Source organism: Phyllopteryx taeniolatus, chromosome 16, assembly GCF_024500385.1.
Source record: "Phyllopteryx taeniolatus isolate TA_2022b chromosome 16, UOR_Ptae_1.2, whole genome shotgun sequence".
Classification (NCBI taxonomy): domain Eukaryota; kingdom Metazoa; phylum Chordata; class Actinopteri; order Syngnathiformes; family Syngnathidae; genus Phyllopteryx; species Phyllopteryx taeniolatus.
The window spans coordinates 23,259,692-23,271,723 of NC_084517.1; the positions used below are offsets into that span (position 1 = coordinate 23,259,692).

Consider the following 12,032-nt stretch of genomic DNA (forward strand, 5'->3'; position numbering starts at 1 on the left):
AAACACAACATACAAAATACAACAACATCAGATATATAGTGTCGTTAACATGTAAATAAGCAAAGGTAACGTAGCAGACGGGCTCCAAAAGTAAAGAACAAATCAACCTGTTGCGACGGAGACGCACGCCGAAGAATCCTCGTCAGGCCGTCGATCGGATTTCCGCACGGCTGCTGGCGAGCGCCCGTCGTCCACTCGAGCACTGAACCGCTGGCGAGCTGTGCTCCTCCTCCTCCTCCTCCTCCTCCTCCTCCTCGTCCTAATTCTCATTCTCCTTCTCCAGCCGAGGCGCTCGCAAATGAAATCATGTCTGCGCGCCCGCCCACACGCTCACAAATGCATTTGCCCGTGCGAGGGCACCTTCATTGTTGGCTTTTAGGATGCGCGTGCGCGTGCGCGTGGCGACATTGCCGCCTGAACGTAGTCGGCTCCATCACACACACTCGGATTTTCTTGGCTTCCTGTCTTTGGAATGGTGACTTCCTTTTCACTCATTTCGTCCTCTTCATCATCATCACGATGAAATCGTGACTCGGCACCAAAAATGAGGCCTTGGCCATCGCGCACGCACACGCGTTATTTCCTCGCGAGCTGCACTTGAGCGCCCTACAAAACAAGCTCGCCTGAGGCCAATTTGGACATGAACGGGACGCATGCTCTAACCCGGCGGTAACAAATATGTAATACACGTGTATCACAAAAGCAATACTATACCACACTATTATGGATTATGCAAATGTAAACACACATGTATTACACGTGTAAGGCAGGTAACATACTGTATGGTAACGCCCGGTGTGTAAACCTTGCTGAATAGTAAAAGGGGGCGGGGTGTTTGGGGGTCACGCGGAGGTCGTTGTGACCCTAAAAGCAAACGGTCCCTGAAGGAACGGAGGGGGACAGCTGTGACATCACTCTGACAAATGATGAGACCCACGCACCCCCACACAGGATATCGCGCAATCCGCAGACCCCATCTGGGGATCCTGATTTATCTCAAGTGCCCACCTGTTACCGGGGCATTAAAGACGGTTTTTTTCCAAGGCCAAATCCCTTCCACCCCACAGACCTTATGACGGCGCTGTCGACTTGCCGCCCGGAAGCACACCCCCGCGAGGGAGGTTATTCTCGCTTTCAGGGCCGGAACACGAGGAAGGAGTACGTGGCGGAAGCACCGGCAGCCGGGATTATTCGCCCATCTTCGAAATGTTTCTTTGTGGACGAGGAGGACAAGACTCTGCGACCCTGGGTCTCAACCGCAGAACCGTGAAAAACAGGTATCCTCTTCCTCTCGTCTCCACCGCCTTTGAGTTCGTGGAGGGAGCCGAGGTTTTCACCAAACTCGACTTAAGAAATGCGTATCATCGAGTCCGGATCAGGGAGGGGGATGAATGGAAAACAGCATTCAACGCACCAACGGGACATTACGAGTATTTGGTGATGCCTTTTGGACCACCTAACGCTGCAGCTGTGTTCCAGAACTTTCCCAGTGATGTCCTGCGTGACATGTTGAATGTGTACGTTTTGGCATATTTGGACGACATTTCGATATTCTCTCATTCATGTCCGCTCTGTGTTGCAGCAGTTACTGCAGAATGAACGGTAGGTCAAGGCTGAGAAATGTGAGTTCCACAAGGGGTTTGTGCTGGCTCCACGTGAAATCAAAATGGACCCTTGCAAAGTTGACGCCGTGACTAATTGGCCCACTCCCACGTCACTCAAAGACGTACAAAGGTTCTTAGGGTTCGCTCATTTCTACAGAAAGTTCATTCGAAATTTCAGTTCTATATAGCCTCGCCACACAGACCTTTCGTACGGAACCCGCTTTGTCAGGCAGATTTTCAAAAACCTAAATCGAGCTTTACCTCCGCTCCCATCCTCGCTTTGCCAGATCTCAAACAGCAGTTTGTGGTAGAAGTCGATGTGTCTGATGCCGGTATAGGAGCAGTGCTCTCCCAGAAATGTCTCAAGGATGTCTCTAAAAAAAAACGACCCCGGCCGAGAGAAACTATGACATTGGTGACCGTGAACTGCTGGCAGTCGAGGTGGCTTTGGTGGAATGGAGGCACCGGCTAGAGGGGGCACATACTCCGTTTTTAGTATGGGCAGATCACAAGAACCTGGAATATCTTAAAACGGCTAAGAGATTAAATGCGAGGCAGGTTAGATGGGCTCTGTTCTTCACTAGATTCAATTTCACGTTATCCTACCGGCCTGGTTCTAAAAATGGTCAGCCAGATGCTTTTCTTGCGCATTTTCTGCGCAGAGAATTCTTTGTCCAACCCTAAAACCATTTTGCCCAAGTCATGTTTCGTTTCTGCTTTTGTTTGGGACATTGAGACTGCGGTAACGGACGCTCTGAAGAACACTCTTCGCCCTGAAAACAGGCTTTATGTGGTTCCGACCTTAAGGGGAAGGGTCATCCACTGGGCTCACACTAACCGGACTGTATGTCACACAGGCATTGCCAAGACTCAATCTGTGGTCGAACAGCGCTTTTGGTGGCCCAATGTTGGAAGGGATGTTACCAATTATGTCAATGCTTGCCAGGTATGCGCTGCTAACAAGTCCTCGCGTAAACGTCCTTCTGGGGAGTTGCGACCCCTGCCAATACCACAACGTCCTTGGTCAGACATTTCCGTAGACTTTGTGACAGGATTACCGGCCTCTAAAGGAAATACCACCATTCTCACAGTTCTCTACAATGGCACACTTCATTGCACTCCCGAAATTCCCCTCAGCTAAAGACACTGCCGGGTTAATGATACACCAGGTATTCAAGTTCCATGGTTTCCCCAAGAATGTGCTATCCGATAGGGGTCCCCAATTCATGTCGCAATTTTGGAAGGAGTTTTGCAATCTCATAGGTGCTACCGTCAGTCTGTCATTGGGTTTCACCCTGAAACCAACGGACAAACCGAGAGGCTGAACCAGGACCTGGAGACTGGGCTCCGATGTCTCGCTTCAGAATCAGAATCAGAATCAGAATCATCTTTATTTGCCAAGTATGTCCAAAAAACACACAAGGAATTTGTCTCCGGTAGTCGGAGCCGCTCTAGTACGACAACAGACGATCAATTGACAGAGAACACTTTGGAGACAAAGAGCAATAAAGGGTTGGTCGTTATCTGGTAATGCCGGTACAATATTTTTATTTTTTTTTTGACAATTGTGCTAAAACATGCAGAGTCCTCTAGCACTTAGAGCAGTTCGAATGACTAATATAGCAATAGTCCGGTGCAATGACCGCCGAGACTTCAAACGAGTAGTGTGATAATCTGGGATAATGTTGATTGTGCAAATGTTGCAGATACTCCTCAATCAGTGTGCAAATGGAGCAGATGCTACTCTGGCATGAGTGGCCAGTATTGGTCAACAGCAGATATGCAAAAAGCCGCAGGCAGTACCTCCTCTGCTGGGCCTTTTTGAGGACGGAGTTGAGGTCGATCGCCCACTTCTGGTCCTGAGAGACCGTAATTCCCAGGAACTTGAAGGTCTCGACGGCAGCTGGACAGCGTGAGGGCAGCTGTGGCGAAGGATGCCTCCTGTAGTCCACGATCATCTCTACAGTCTCGAGCGTGTTCAGCTCCGGGTTGCGTCGGCCGCACCGCAGCTCCGGCCGCTCCGCTTCCTGTCGACACGCAGACTCGTCGCCGATGAAGTCGTGAATATCGTCGGAGATTTGTGGAACATTTGTTTGTATTGCAAGCACGGACACGACAAGACCAAACATGAGCACATAAGACCGAAACTGCAGGAAACGGTGAGACGAGTTCAGCATTCGCGCAAAGCTGGAAAACTGAAAGCAACTGAGGACTGGAAGAAATAATGACCCTTTTGTAAGACATGAGCGGTCTATCATTTGAATGCTAGCTTTATGTTAACAGTTGAGAGACAGAATATCGAAATGATAATCCATAAAATCGCATTTCAAAAAAGATCAACATGTATTTGAGTGAAATAAGCATTTGAGCCCCGACCCGCAATAAAGAATTGTGGCTCCCACAGACCAGGCCTCTCACTTTAAGAAAGTACTCCTTATCTAAAGTCGCTAGTTGTATTCCAACTTGCCACCTGTCCGTAGAATCAACCGGACACCGAGCTCTCCATCGTGGGCAAAAGCAAAGAACTTTCTACGGACATCAGGGACAAGATGGTAGACCTGCACAAGGCTGCGATGGGCTACGAGACCGTTGGCGAGACGCTGGGTCGGAAGGAGACGACTGTTGGTGCAATAATTAGAAAATGGAAGAACCCTAAAATGACCGTCCATGTCCCTCGCTCACGGGGCTCTTCGCAAGATCGGGGGGTGTCAATGATCGTGAGAAAGGTTACGCATCAGCCCAGAGCGACACGGGAGGAGCTCGTTAAGGTTTATTTGGATAGCCCTTCATCACGAAAGAGTCTCAAAGGGCTTCACGGGCCCGCAGTGAGCGACGATCGGAGACAAAACCCCATTGGGAGAAAAAAGAAACCTTGAGGGGGGGGGGGGTGTGACCAGGCTGCGATGGATGTCCACATGTCGCAACATTGAGAGCCTTGTGGTAGCTCCATCCAGAATGCTTTTGGTCAAGATTGAGAGACAGAAGAAGATCTTTCTGTGGACACAAATGCACACAGTGTCAGTGTCGCTCTAGCAGACCAGGCCCCCCCCCCCCCCCCCCCCCCATGAGCACGACAGGTGCAGCAAAAATGGTCTAATATTGCCAGTGATTTTCACCTTAAGGAAAAAAAAGAACAGGATTTTAGCAGTTACTGTAAAACCAGGTCTGTAAACCCTTCGCAAATGGGGGGTTGCGTCTGCAGACATCGTTTCAAAGTGCACAACGAGGGAATAAGCGCAAATGTTCACACTATTCGAGATGAGACAATTAGACAATTCCAAGGAATTTTTTTCCCCTCTCCAATATTATCATGAGCAAAAGCTCCCAGCACGCCACCAAAGAAAAAGGCCGCGAAATACTGCAAGCTGATACGTAAGCAGAAGGAACATTTGACTTACTTAGCTTAAGGTTGGATGAGCACCACGCTGCAGAAAGGGATGGAAGACACATCTCTCCCTCTATCTAGCTAGCTATCTATCTCTCTCGCTATCTATCTATCTATCTATCTCTCTATCTATCTATCTATCTATCTATTTATCTATCTATCTATCTATCTATCTATCTATCTATCTATCTAGATGGCTCTCTCTCTCTCTCTCTATGTTTGTGTCTGCCTGTCTCTCTGTTGTCTTTCTTTCTTTTCCGTCTAAAGGCCGACTTCCTTTTGAGGTCTTCTCAGTAAACGCGTCAAAAGTGAAAAGCGACGTGTGTGCGTGTGTGTGTGTGTGTGTGTGTGTGTGCGTGCGTGGTGACGTCAGTCATCCAGTGGAAACCACGCGAAGGTTTTCTTCAAACTTCTCCCTGGTTTCTAATCCAATTCACTTTTCAGCTTGACAATTTTTCTCTCTTGTTGATTTTGAAACTGATTTCACATCCAGCACCTTCAATGTGTTCACCGGTCCTGAAATGTACTCTGCTGATGATGATGATGATGATGATGATGATGATGATGACAGTTTGGGTGTTTTCAGGCTGAAAAGTGTTGCTGTTTCATCAAGAAGATGGAATCCAAAAGCGCGAATGAAAACAAAGGTGGAAATTTCCGACTTTCAAAGAATTGTGCCGAAAAGAGCTGCAGAACCGCAACCTGGCCCACGTCAACGGCGCCGGCCGTCCCCCTTAAAAGGCACGTGTGCGCACACCCCCAACACATCCAGACCCTCCAAGACCTCCCGGACCTCCAAGAGCTGCGCAACCTCCAGGACCTCCAGGACCTTCAAGACTTCCGCAACCTCCAGACCCTCCAGGACCTCCAGGACCTTCAAGACTTCCGCAACCTCCAGACCCTCCAGGACCTCCAGTACGTAATCAATCTCAAGGTTCCGCTCCTTTGTTTTGGAGTGCTTCTGAAATGCAAATAGTTGATGAATTCTACTCAAACAATAATGAAGATCATATTTTAGTACATTTTTCAATTATGATATGACTTAAAAGTTATAAAAAAATACATTTGTGTCGTCAACTTTAAAAAGCATAATCAGTGGTTTATAACACGAAATAAAAAAACCACACAAATAAATAAGAATAATAAATAGTAGACAAATGATTTCTTTGTGATCATAAAGTATCAAATAATATATTTTTCCTGTACAATGCATAGATTTTTTCCATTTGACTTCATTGTATCGTTTTGTTTGGTATTCTTTTCAGTGACTAATAACAATAATAGTACAAATACTACTAATAATAACGGTACGCATAATAACAATAACAAATCATAACTCGTAATAATGACAATTCTTATTCATCATTATGCCTCGACGATATAGTACGATAATAATACTTGGGAAAGGTTTGTTTTACGACGACTACTGTCCACACCTTTCCTTAGTTGCGTTTGCATGTTTTCAAAGTGGGTGTTGTTGTTGTATTAATTGTGAAACTCTTAAGTTTCCTTGAAGAAACGGATGACGATGAAGAAGACGGGGAGCGGCGGTGCGACGAAAACCACAGATTCGAAAAGCGGAATCGAGCGTGATTTTCCCTGCCGAAGCGCAGCGTTGGCACGCGGCCGTCCGATCGTCAGAGGAAGCCAATGACGTCGAAGCGGAAAGTTAGCGACAGATAGAACGCTGCTGTGGAAGGAGAATGTTGGGGTTCCTCAGGGTACAATACAAGGCTCTCCCACATTGGGCTTGCGGGCAAAGCGCCGTGCGTCATCGCTAATAGCGCCTTAAGCTCACTAAGCGACCTGGCCAAACGCAACTCAACTTTTCAGTGGCGTCGTGTTTGTGTGTGTGCTTCTGAAACTACTTTCCATGTTTTTGTGACTTTACGAGCGTCCCGAAAAAATCAACTCGCGCTTTGATTGGCCCTTACTCGTACATTGTGTCCTGACTGAGGTGTCTCGTGAGTTTAGTTCAAGAAAGCGACCTGAAATTGAAGATCATTTCATGGCATTCAAAAAAAAAACCTCGTCCGCTCATTCCTTCGTGTTTGTAAAATCTTTTCCAACATTTTCCGACCGCAGTTGACCGACGGATTGGACATTTCGTTTGGAATCGCGAGAGATTTCTTCTTTCAACTCATGGGTTGTGGCGTAAACGTTATCTTGGAGATACCGCTAGCCAAGAACAACCATTGGCGTGGTTTGTGGTGTCAAACTGTCTGCTAGATTTCTTTGCACTTCCGTGACGTTTTTCGTGCTTTCAGTAGCACTTTCTCACGTTTGCCATTATTCGGCGTTGTTTGTACCTGAAACAAAAACAAACATATATGAGTCACGGGCTGTCGAGGAGTGGCCACATTTTTGCGATTCCAAATGACAGCGACATAAGAGTTGAGAGGCTGAACAATTCCATGTGCCTCCACTAGATGGCAGAAAGTGCAATGTATACACCTGTTGCCATTCATACAACAGAATAGTAGCTGTTGCGAGGAAAATGGAGACGTTCATTTTCTCGACTTTTTTGTCATGTCAACGATGAGCCTTGGCTCAGCGAAGTTTGCGAAAGAGACGTCGCACTGACCAGAGAGTCTCCAACTCGCCGAGACACATTCCGCGTGTGTGCTAGCAAGAAGATTTAGATTCGGATCCTGACATATTGTTCGGGGTTGAATAAAAGAATCTAGATGCCGCTTTTAAAACGGGTTTCCCGCTAAGAAAGACAGTGAAGTCGGAGACGAATGGGGGGTCCGCCAGGGTCCGTCCCCAACTGGAAATTTTGTTGCCGATTGTCCAGTTTGGTGGAGTTCAGGCACGTCGGCAACTTTAGCTGCGCCTCTCAAGATGGCGGAAGGCACTAACGAAGCTGCAGTGACTCACCTGGCAGCTCAGACACATCCCAGTCCTTGGTCCCGGTCCAGACCGTGTCGAGGGTTGGACGGGGACCAGGAGCGACTGCTGCGGCCGGTGAGTCACGCGAGTACGAGCTCGCTCCTGACATGCAGACAGTCTGCCCCATTTCAGCAGCGCACCTCCACCTGCCAGGACCCGGACCTCGTAAACCATCGCCACCGGAACCGTCACGCCTGTCTGGATCATGATCGTCGCCCTGGTGGTGTTGGTCCTGCGGCTGGGCAGCGTCCACGTGAGGACGGCGGCCGTGCCGGTCTGCAGCCTCCCGGAAAATGTCGTCCTGGAGGCCCACAACCTGCTCCGAGATCTGGTGAGCGCCGCCCTCAGAAACTCGCCCGTGTCCTTTTGTGGCATTCGGACCGGCATGGTACGTCTCCATCCCGTAGGGGGCGTTGTTTCCTGTCCACTGCCTGCCATACAACGCCAACGCGACCTTTCCTTGCACCGCCCTCACCAACGCCACCCAGGTGAGCTTGAGCCGACGTTCCAATTGTTGGAAACTGGAGCCTTTATTAGTCCTTCTGAACAAAACGCAAAACATCCCAAATCAGTTGAATTCGAATCATGCATTCGAACTTGGCAAGCGACTTGTGTAGCCAGAGCTGCCCCAGTCTGTCGGAAGCGCGGCTGCCATTCCGTGCCTATGGCTGCTCCGACAAACGTCCGACCGCATTCATTCGCGGGCAATGTGGGTTGCATGTTTCGCCCCGGGACATGCGAACTGGCACACACACACACACACACACACACACAGTACGTACCCGCTGCGCCACGCCACCCACAAACTGGACAACAAAGTTTGCACGTAGGACCTGCAATTTGTCTTGGTATTTACTGTACACGGTAACCTATTTTAAGCAAGCTCTTTCTGAAAAAGCCTCATTTGCTCATCACGGCCGTCTTGCGGCACTACTGGAAAGCTATCTGGTGAATTGTATGTTATGTATTTTCATTGTAATCGTCAACCGTTTATCGTGAGGGACCTGAGGGAGACCACATAAAAAGCACTTTGCTCCAAACACATTTCAACTCGAAAGACCCTTTCGAAGGTTTTCCTTGGCGCCTGTTTCTCGGTCTCTCACTGTCGGCAAACGGGAGCCTTTCGCAGAACATCACGAAAAGAAGACTCGCTTGCTCAGTTCTCCAATCAAGCTCTTCATTTGTCATTCCCAGCTGAATTTTACGAGAAAACTGACAGATTAAACAAAAGACAATTCGACATTGTGCATCCAAATGCCCAAATGTTCAACCGAACCATATCATTAATGCTCACAAAATTGACGTGAAACGCCATAGACGGGCGAATGTAGGTTAGCTCAGGTGTCACACGGTAGGTCGAAACCTTCAAACATCTGCCACTTGAACACACACGCGGCAACACCAACAAGCAGAAGTTACAACAAATAAATAAGTCCCATTAAACCCACCCAAAACAATCTCTTGTAAGGAGTGCTTTTAAAAAGCTTCAGAAAACAATCACCGTGTTTGTAAAATAAGGGTGTGAAATCATCCAAATCAATTGCATCCTTTGCTTTTCGGGGATGTGGCCCTTGAAAGGAAAAGTCTGGACCCGTCTGGTCTTCAAGAAACAAAAACAAAATCCCCCTGCTGATGTTGACGCCTCAAAAAGTCCAATAGGGCACGCTGTACGACGTATTTGGCATTCTAACGCGATCTGTCGGGCTGCAGTGTCGGCAGACGTTGCGGGTGCTTCACCGGGCGCTGCGGGGGGCAGAGCAAGTTTTCCAGGACAACCGCCTGCCGCACGGAGAGGGTGCGTTCGCGTGGGACCAGCGGAAACTGGACCACTTCCAGAACCTTCAGAACCGCCTGGTGCGGGACGGCGGCTGTGTGAGTAGCGCGACCCCGCGACGACCCCGCCGTGTCTGGCATGTCGGTCGGCCGCCGAGTCGATTGACAGGTTGGCTCTCTGCTCGGTTCCAGTTGTCCGCCGGGGCCCTCTCGGATCCTCATCTGTCGTCCTACTTTGGCAACGTGACCTCTCTTCTTCAGCAGCAGGTACGTTTGGGAAACTTTGAAAGCTTTATTGAGCCGGGGGCATGCAGTGGAACCTCGACATAACGGATACCGGATACAACGGACCGTCGGGGCCGAACAATGTGCCCAAAAACAGTTTCCATTTGTCACTTCGACTGCCGTTGACAAAGTGTGTTCGTCCCGCAATTGGCCACTGCTGTCTACTGGCGCTGTGGCGCAACGCGGGCAGAGAATAGGACAATTCCAAAAGATGTGCCCCCCGCGCCTGCGTGGTAGCCGTGTCGAAGGCGGGGCACTGACGTGACGGCCATGCGACGATGCACGCAGGCGGGAGCAAAAGAGAGCGAGAGAGAGATCTCGGCGGCATTGAATCCAAAACAAGTCTCTGGAGTCTTGAACGTGCTTGTTTTCCTTTTTGTCAAGCCGGTTGCCTTTTGAAACTTGTTTTAGTATTTCTTTGACTTTGTACTGTACTGGGTGTTTTAAGCCACGAAAAAAACCATTTTGTACAGTACCGGAATATGGCCTCCCCCCAAAATGGCCTCCCCTATCAGTCCGTTTTATCGAGGTTTCACTGTATGTAACTTGAAATTATTAGGATTATGGATCTGTTGTACGAAAATGACGCAGGCACGGTAGGAGACCGCTTAGCACGTCTGCCTCCCAGTTGTGGGGACCGGGGTTCAATCCCCGGCCCCGCCTGCGTGGCTTTTCCCACATCCCAAAAAGGTGCGCGCTCGGTTGATTAAAGACCCTAAATTGCCCGTAGGTGTGACCGTGAGCGCAAATGATCGTTTGTTTGTATGTGCCCTGCGATTGGCTGGCAACCGGTTCAGGGTGTAGCCCCGCCTCCTGCCCGAAGTCGGCTGGGATAGGCTCCGGCAGTGGGAAAGAAAATGGCAACACAGGTTCATTGTACCTTCTGCCATCTGGTGGAAGAGCGTGTCATCGTCCTGACTGTCACTATGTCGCTGGCATAGAGACATTTCAAAACAATCAAACGGCAGACTTGCTGATTTTCCAACGTGTCGGCCAATCACAGCCGAGGTTGAGTGACTGTCTCTGCCCGACCAGGACAGCGCCATCTGCGGGTGGTCGCTGCTGCGGCGAGATGTGCTCTGGGTCCTCAATACTGCTCTTCGCCGACACCGCAGCTGCTTCAGATGATGACAAGCCACGCCCCCGAGACATTTCACCTATTTATATATTTATCTGACTCGTCCTGTCGTTCTGCATATTAACATTAAAATATTCTCTTTCTCTCGTATCGCTTTTGATTCCCTTCTTATCTGCACACGCACACGCACACGCACACACAAAAGGTGAGTCAGCAGCTCGTTGGACTTTCCGCACGTGTGTCATAATTCGTAATATGGCGAGAAAGACGGTGATTCATTAACAGTTGCCGAGCTTCGCCAAGCAAACGTTTCACACGAACAAAACAACAACCAAACCACACTTCCACCCAATCGCGTGACTCCACAGTGTGGAGGGCTCACTGGCTGTCTTCCTGATTGGTTGATGGATTATGACGATCGACGCGCAGGCAGGAAAGTTTGACGACACTCGTTCGGGTCAGTCGGGAGCCAGCAGGGGGCAGCGTTGACACAATCAAGTCAGTTGGGAAAGAGAAGAAGAAACTTAGCGGCTTCTATCGACCGTTTCCAATCGGGCGATGACAACGTGTCGAAAGTTGAGGTGCGGAGGAATCCGACTCTGTCGAAGTGTACTCTGTTGACGTCTACAATGTCGAGCGTACCCCGTGACAAAGTGGCTATCGTGAACACCTCCAGTTCAACCAAATAAAACCTAATGAGCCACAAAGGTTGATCGCTTGCCTGACTTTGCCTGAAACGGGATTGAAGATGGAAGTGAGCACGGCGCGAGTTGGAATGCTACAGATTGGATGGGATTTGCGACCAAAGGTGTACATTTGGGATAAATCAAGGCAAACATTGAAAACGGAGCTATGAGTGACTGGCATACCAAAAGTGGTCCTGAAACAACTTACTTCCTCCACGGTTCTCCTGTTTAAATTCAGTGCGATAAAAACAGTGCTATACACCCTATATTACAATGTATGGATGAAACGTTCCTTTTCTAACCCTTTCCCAGCGTGAAAACTTCGACAA

General features: G+C 49.0%; 2 protein-coding genes across 9 annotated transcripts in view; one reads left to right on the forward strand and one right to left on the reverse strand.

Moving 5' to 3' along the window:
• LOC133466481 (integrin alpha-3-like) overlaps window positions 1-5,582 on the reverse strand; it is a 23,249-nt gene extending 17,667 nt beyond the window's left edge. For 4 of the 5 annotated variants that reach the window (XR_009784946.1, XM_061750238.1, XM_061750239.1 and 1 more), the window contains exons 1-2: window positions 5,003-5,582; window positions 3,408-4,598 (exon numbers count right to left, since the gene is read on the reverse strand). Coding sequence is in view for 3 of the 5 variants with exons in the window: in XM_061750238.1 (XP_061606222.1) it covers window positions 3,408-3,848 (441 nt within the window). In the remaining 2 variants the exon portion in view is untranslated. Of the gene's footprint in view, window positions 1-107; window positions 233-3,407; window positions 4,599-5,002 lie in introns of those variants that run through there. The other variant, XM_061750240.1, reaches the window with a different exon arrangement.
• A 184-nt stretch (window positions 5,583-5,766) lies between these two features.
• ifnphi2 (interferon phi 2) lies at window positions 5,767-11,439 on the forward strand. Of its 4 annotated transcripts, XM_061750254.1 has the most exons (6): window positions 5,767-5,904; window positions 7,999-8,212; window positions 8,289-8,369; window positions 9,592-9,753; window positions 9,847-9,921; window positions 10,975-11,439. In XM_061750254.1, the coding sequence occupies exons 2-6, from the start codon at window positions 8,087-8,089 to the stop codon at window positions 11,065-11,067; spliced, it is 537 nt and encodes a 178-aa protein (XP_061606238.1). In that variant the 5' UTR covers window positions 5,767-5,904; window positions 7,999-8,086; the 3' UTR covers window positions 11,068-11,439. The 4 variants fall into 4 exon arrangements, with proteins under 4 accessions (XP_061606238.1, XP_061606235.1, XP_061606237.1 ...); XM_061750251.1 differs by having other exon boundaries at window positions 7,999-8,369; XM_061750253.1 differs by having other exon boundaries at window positions 9,592-9,921.
• The last annotated feature ends 593 nt before the right edge of the window (window positions 11,440-12,032 follow it).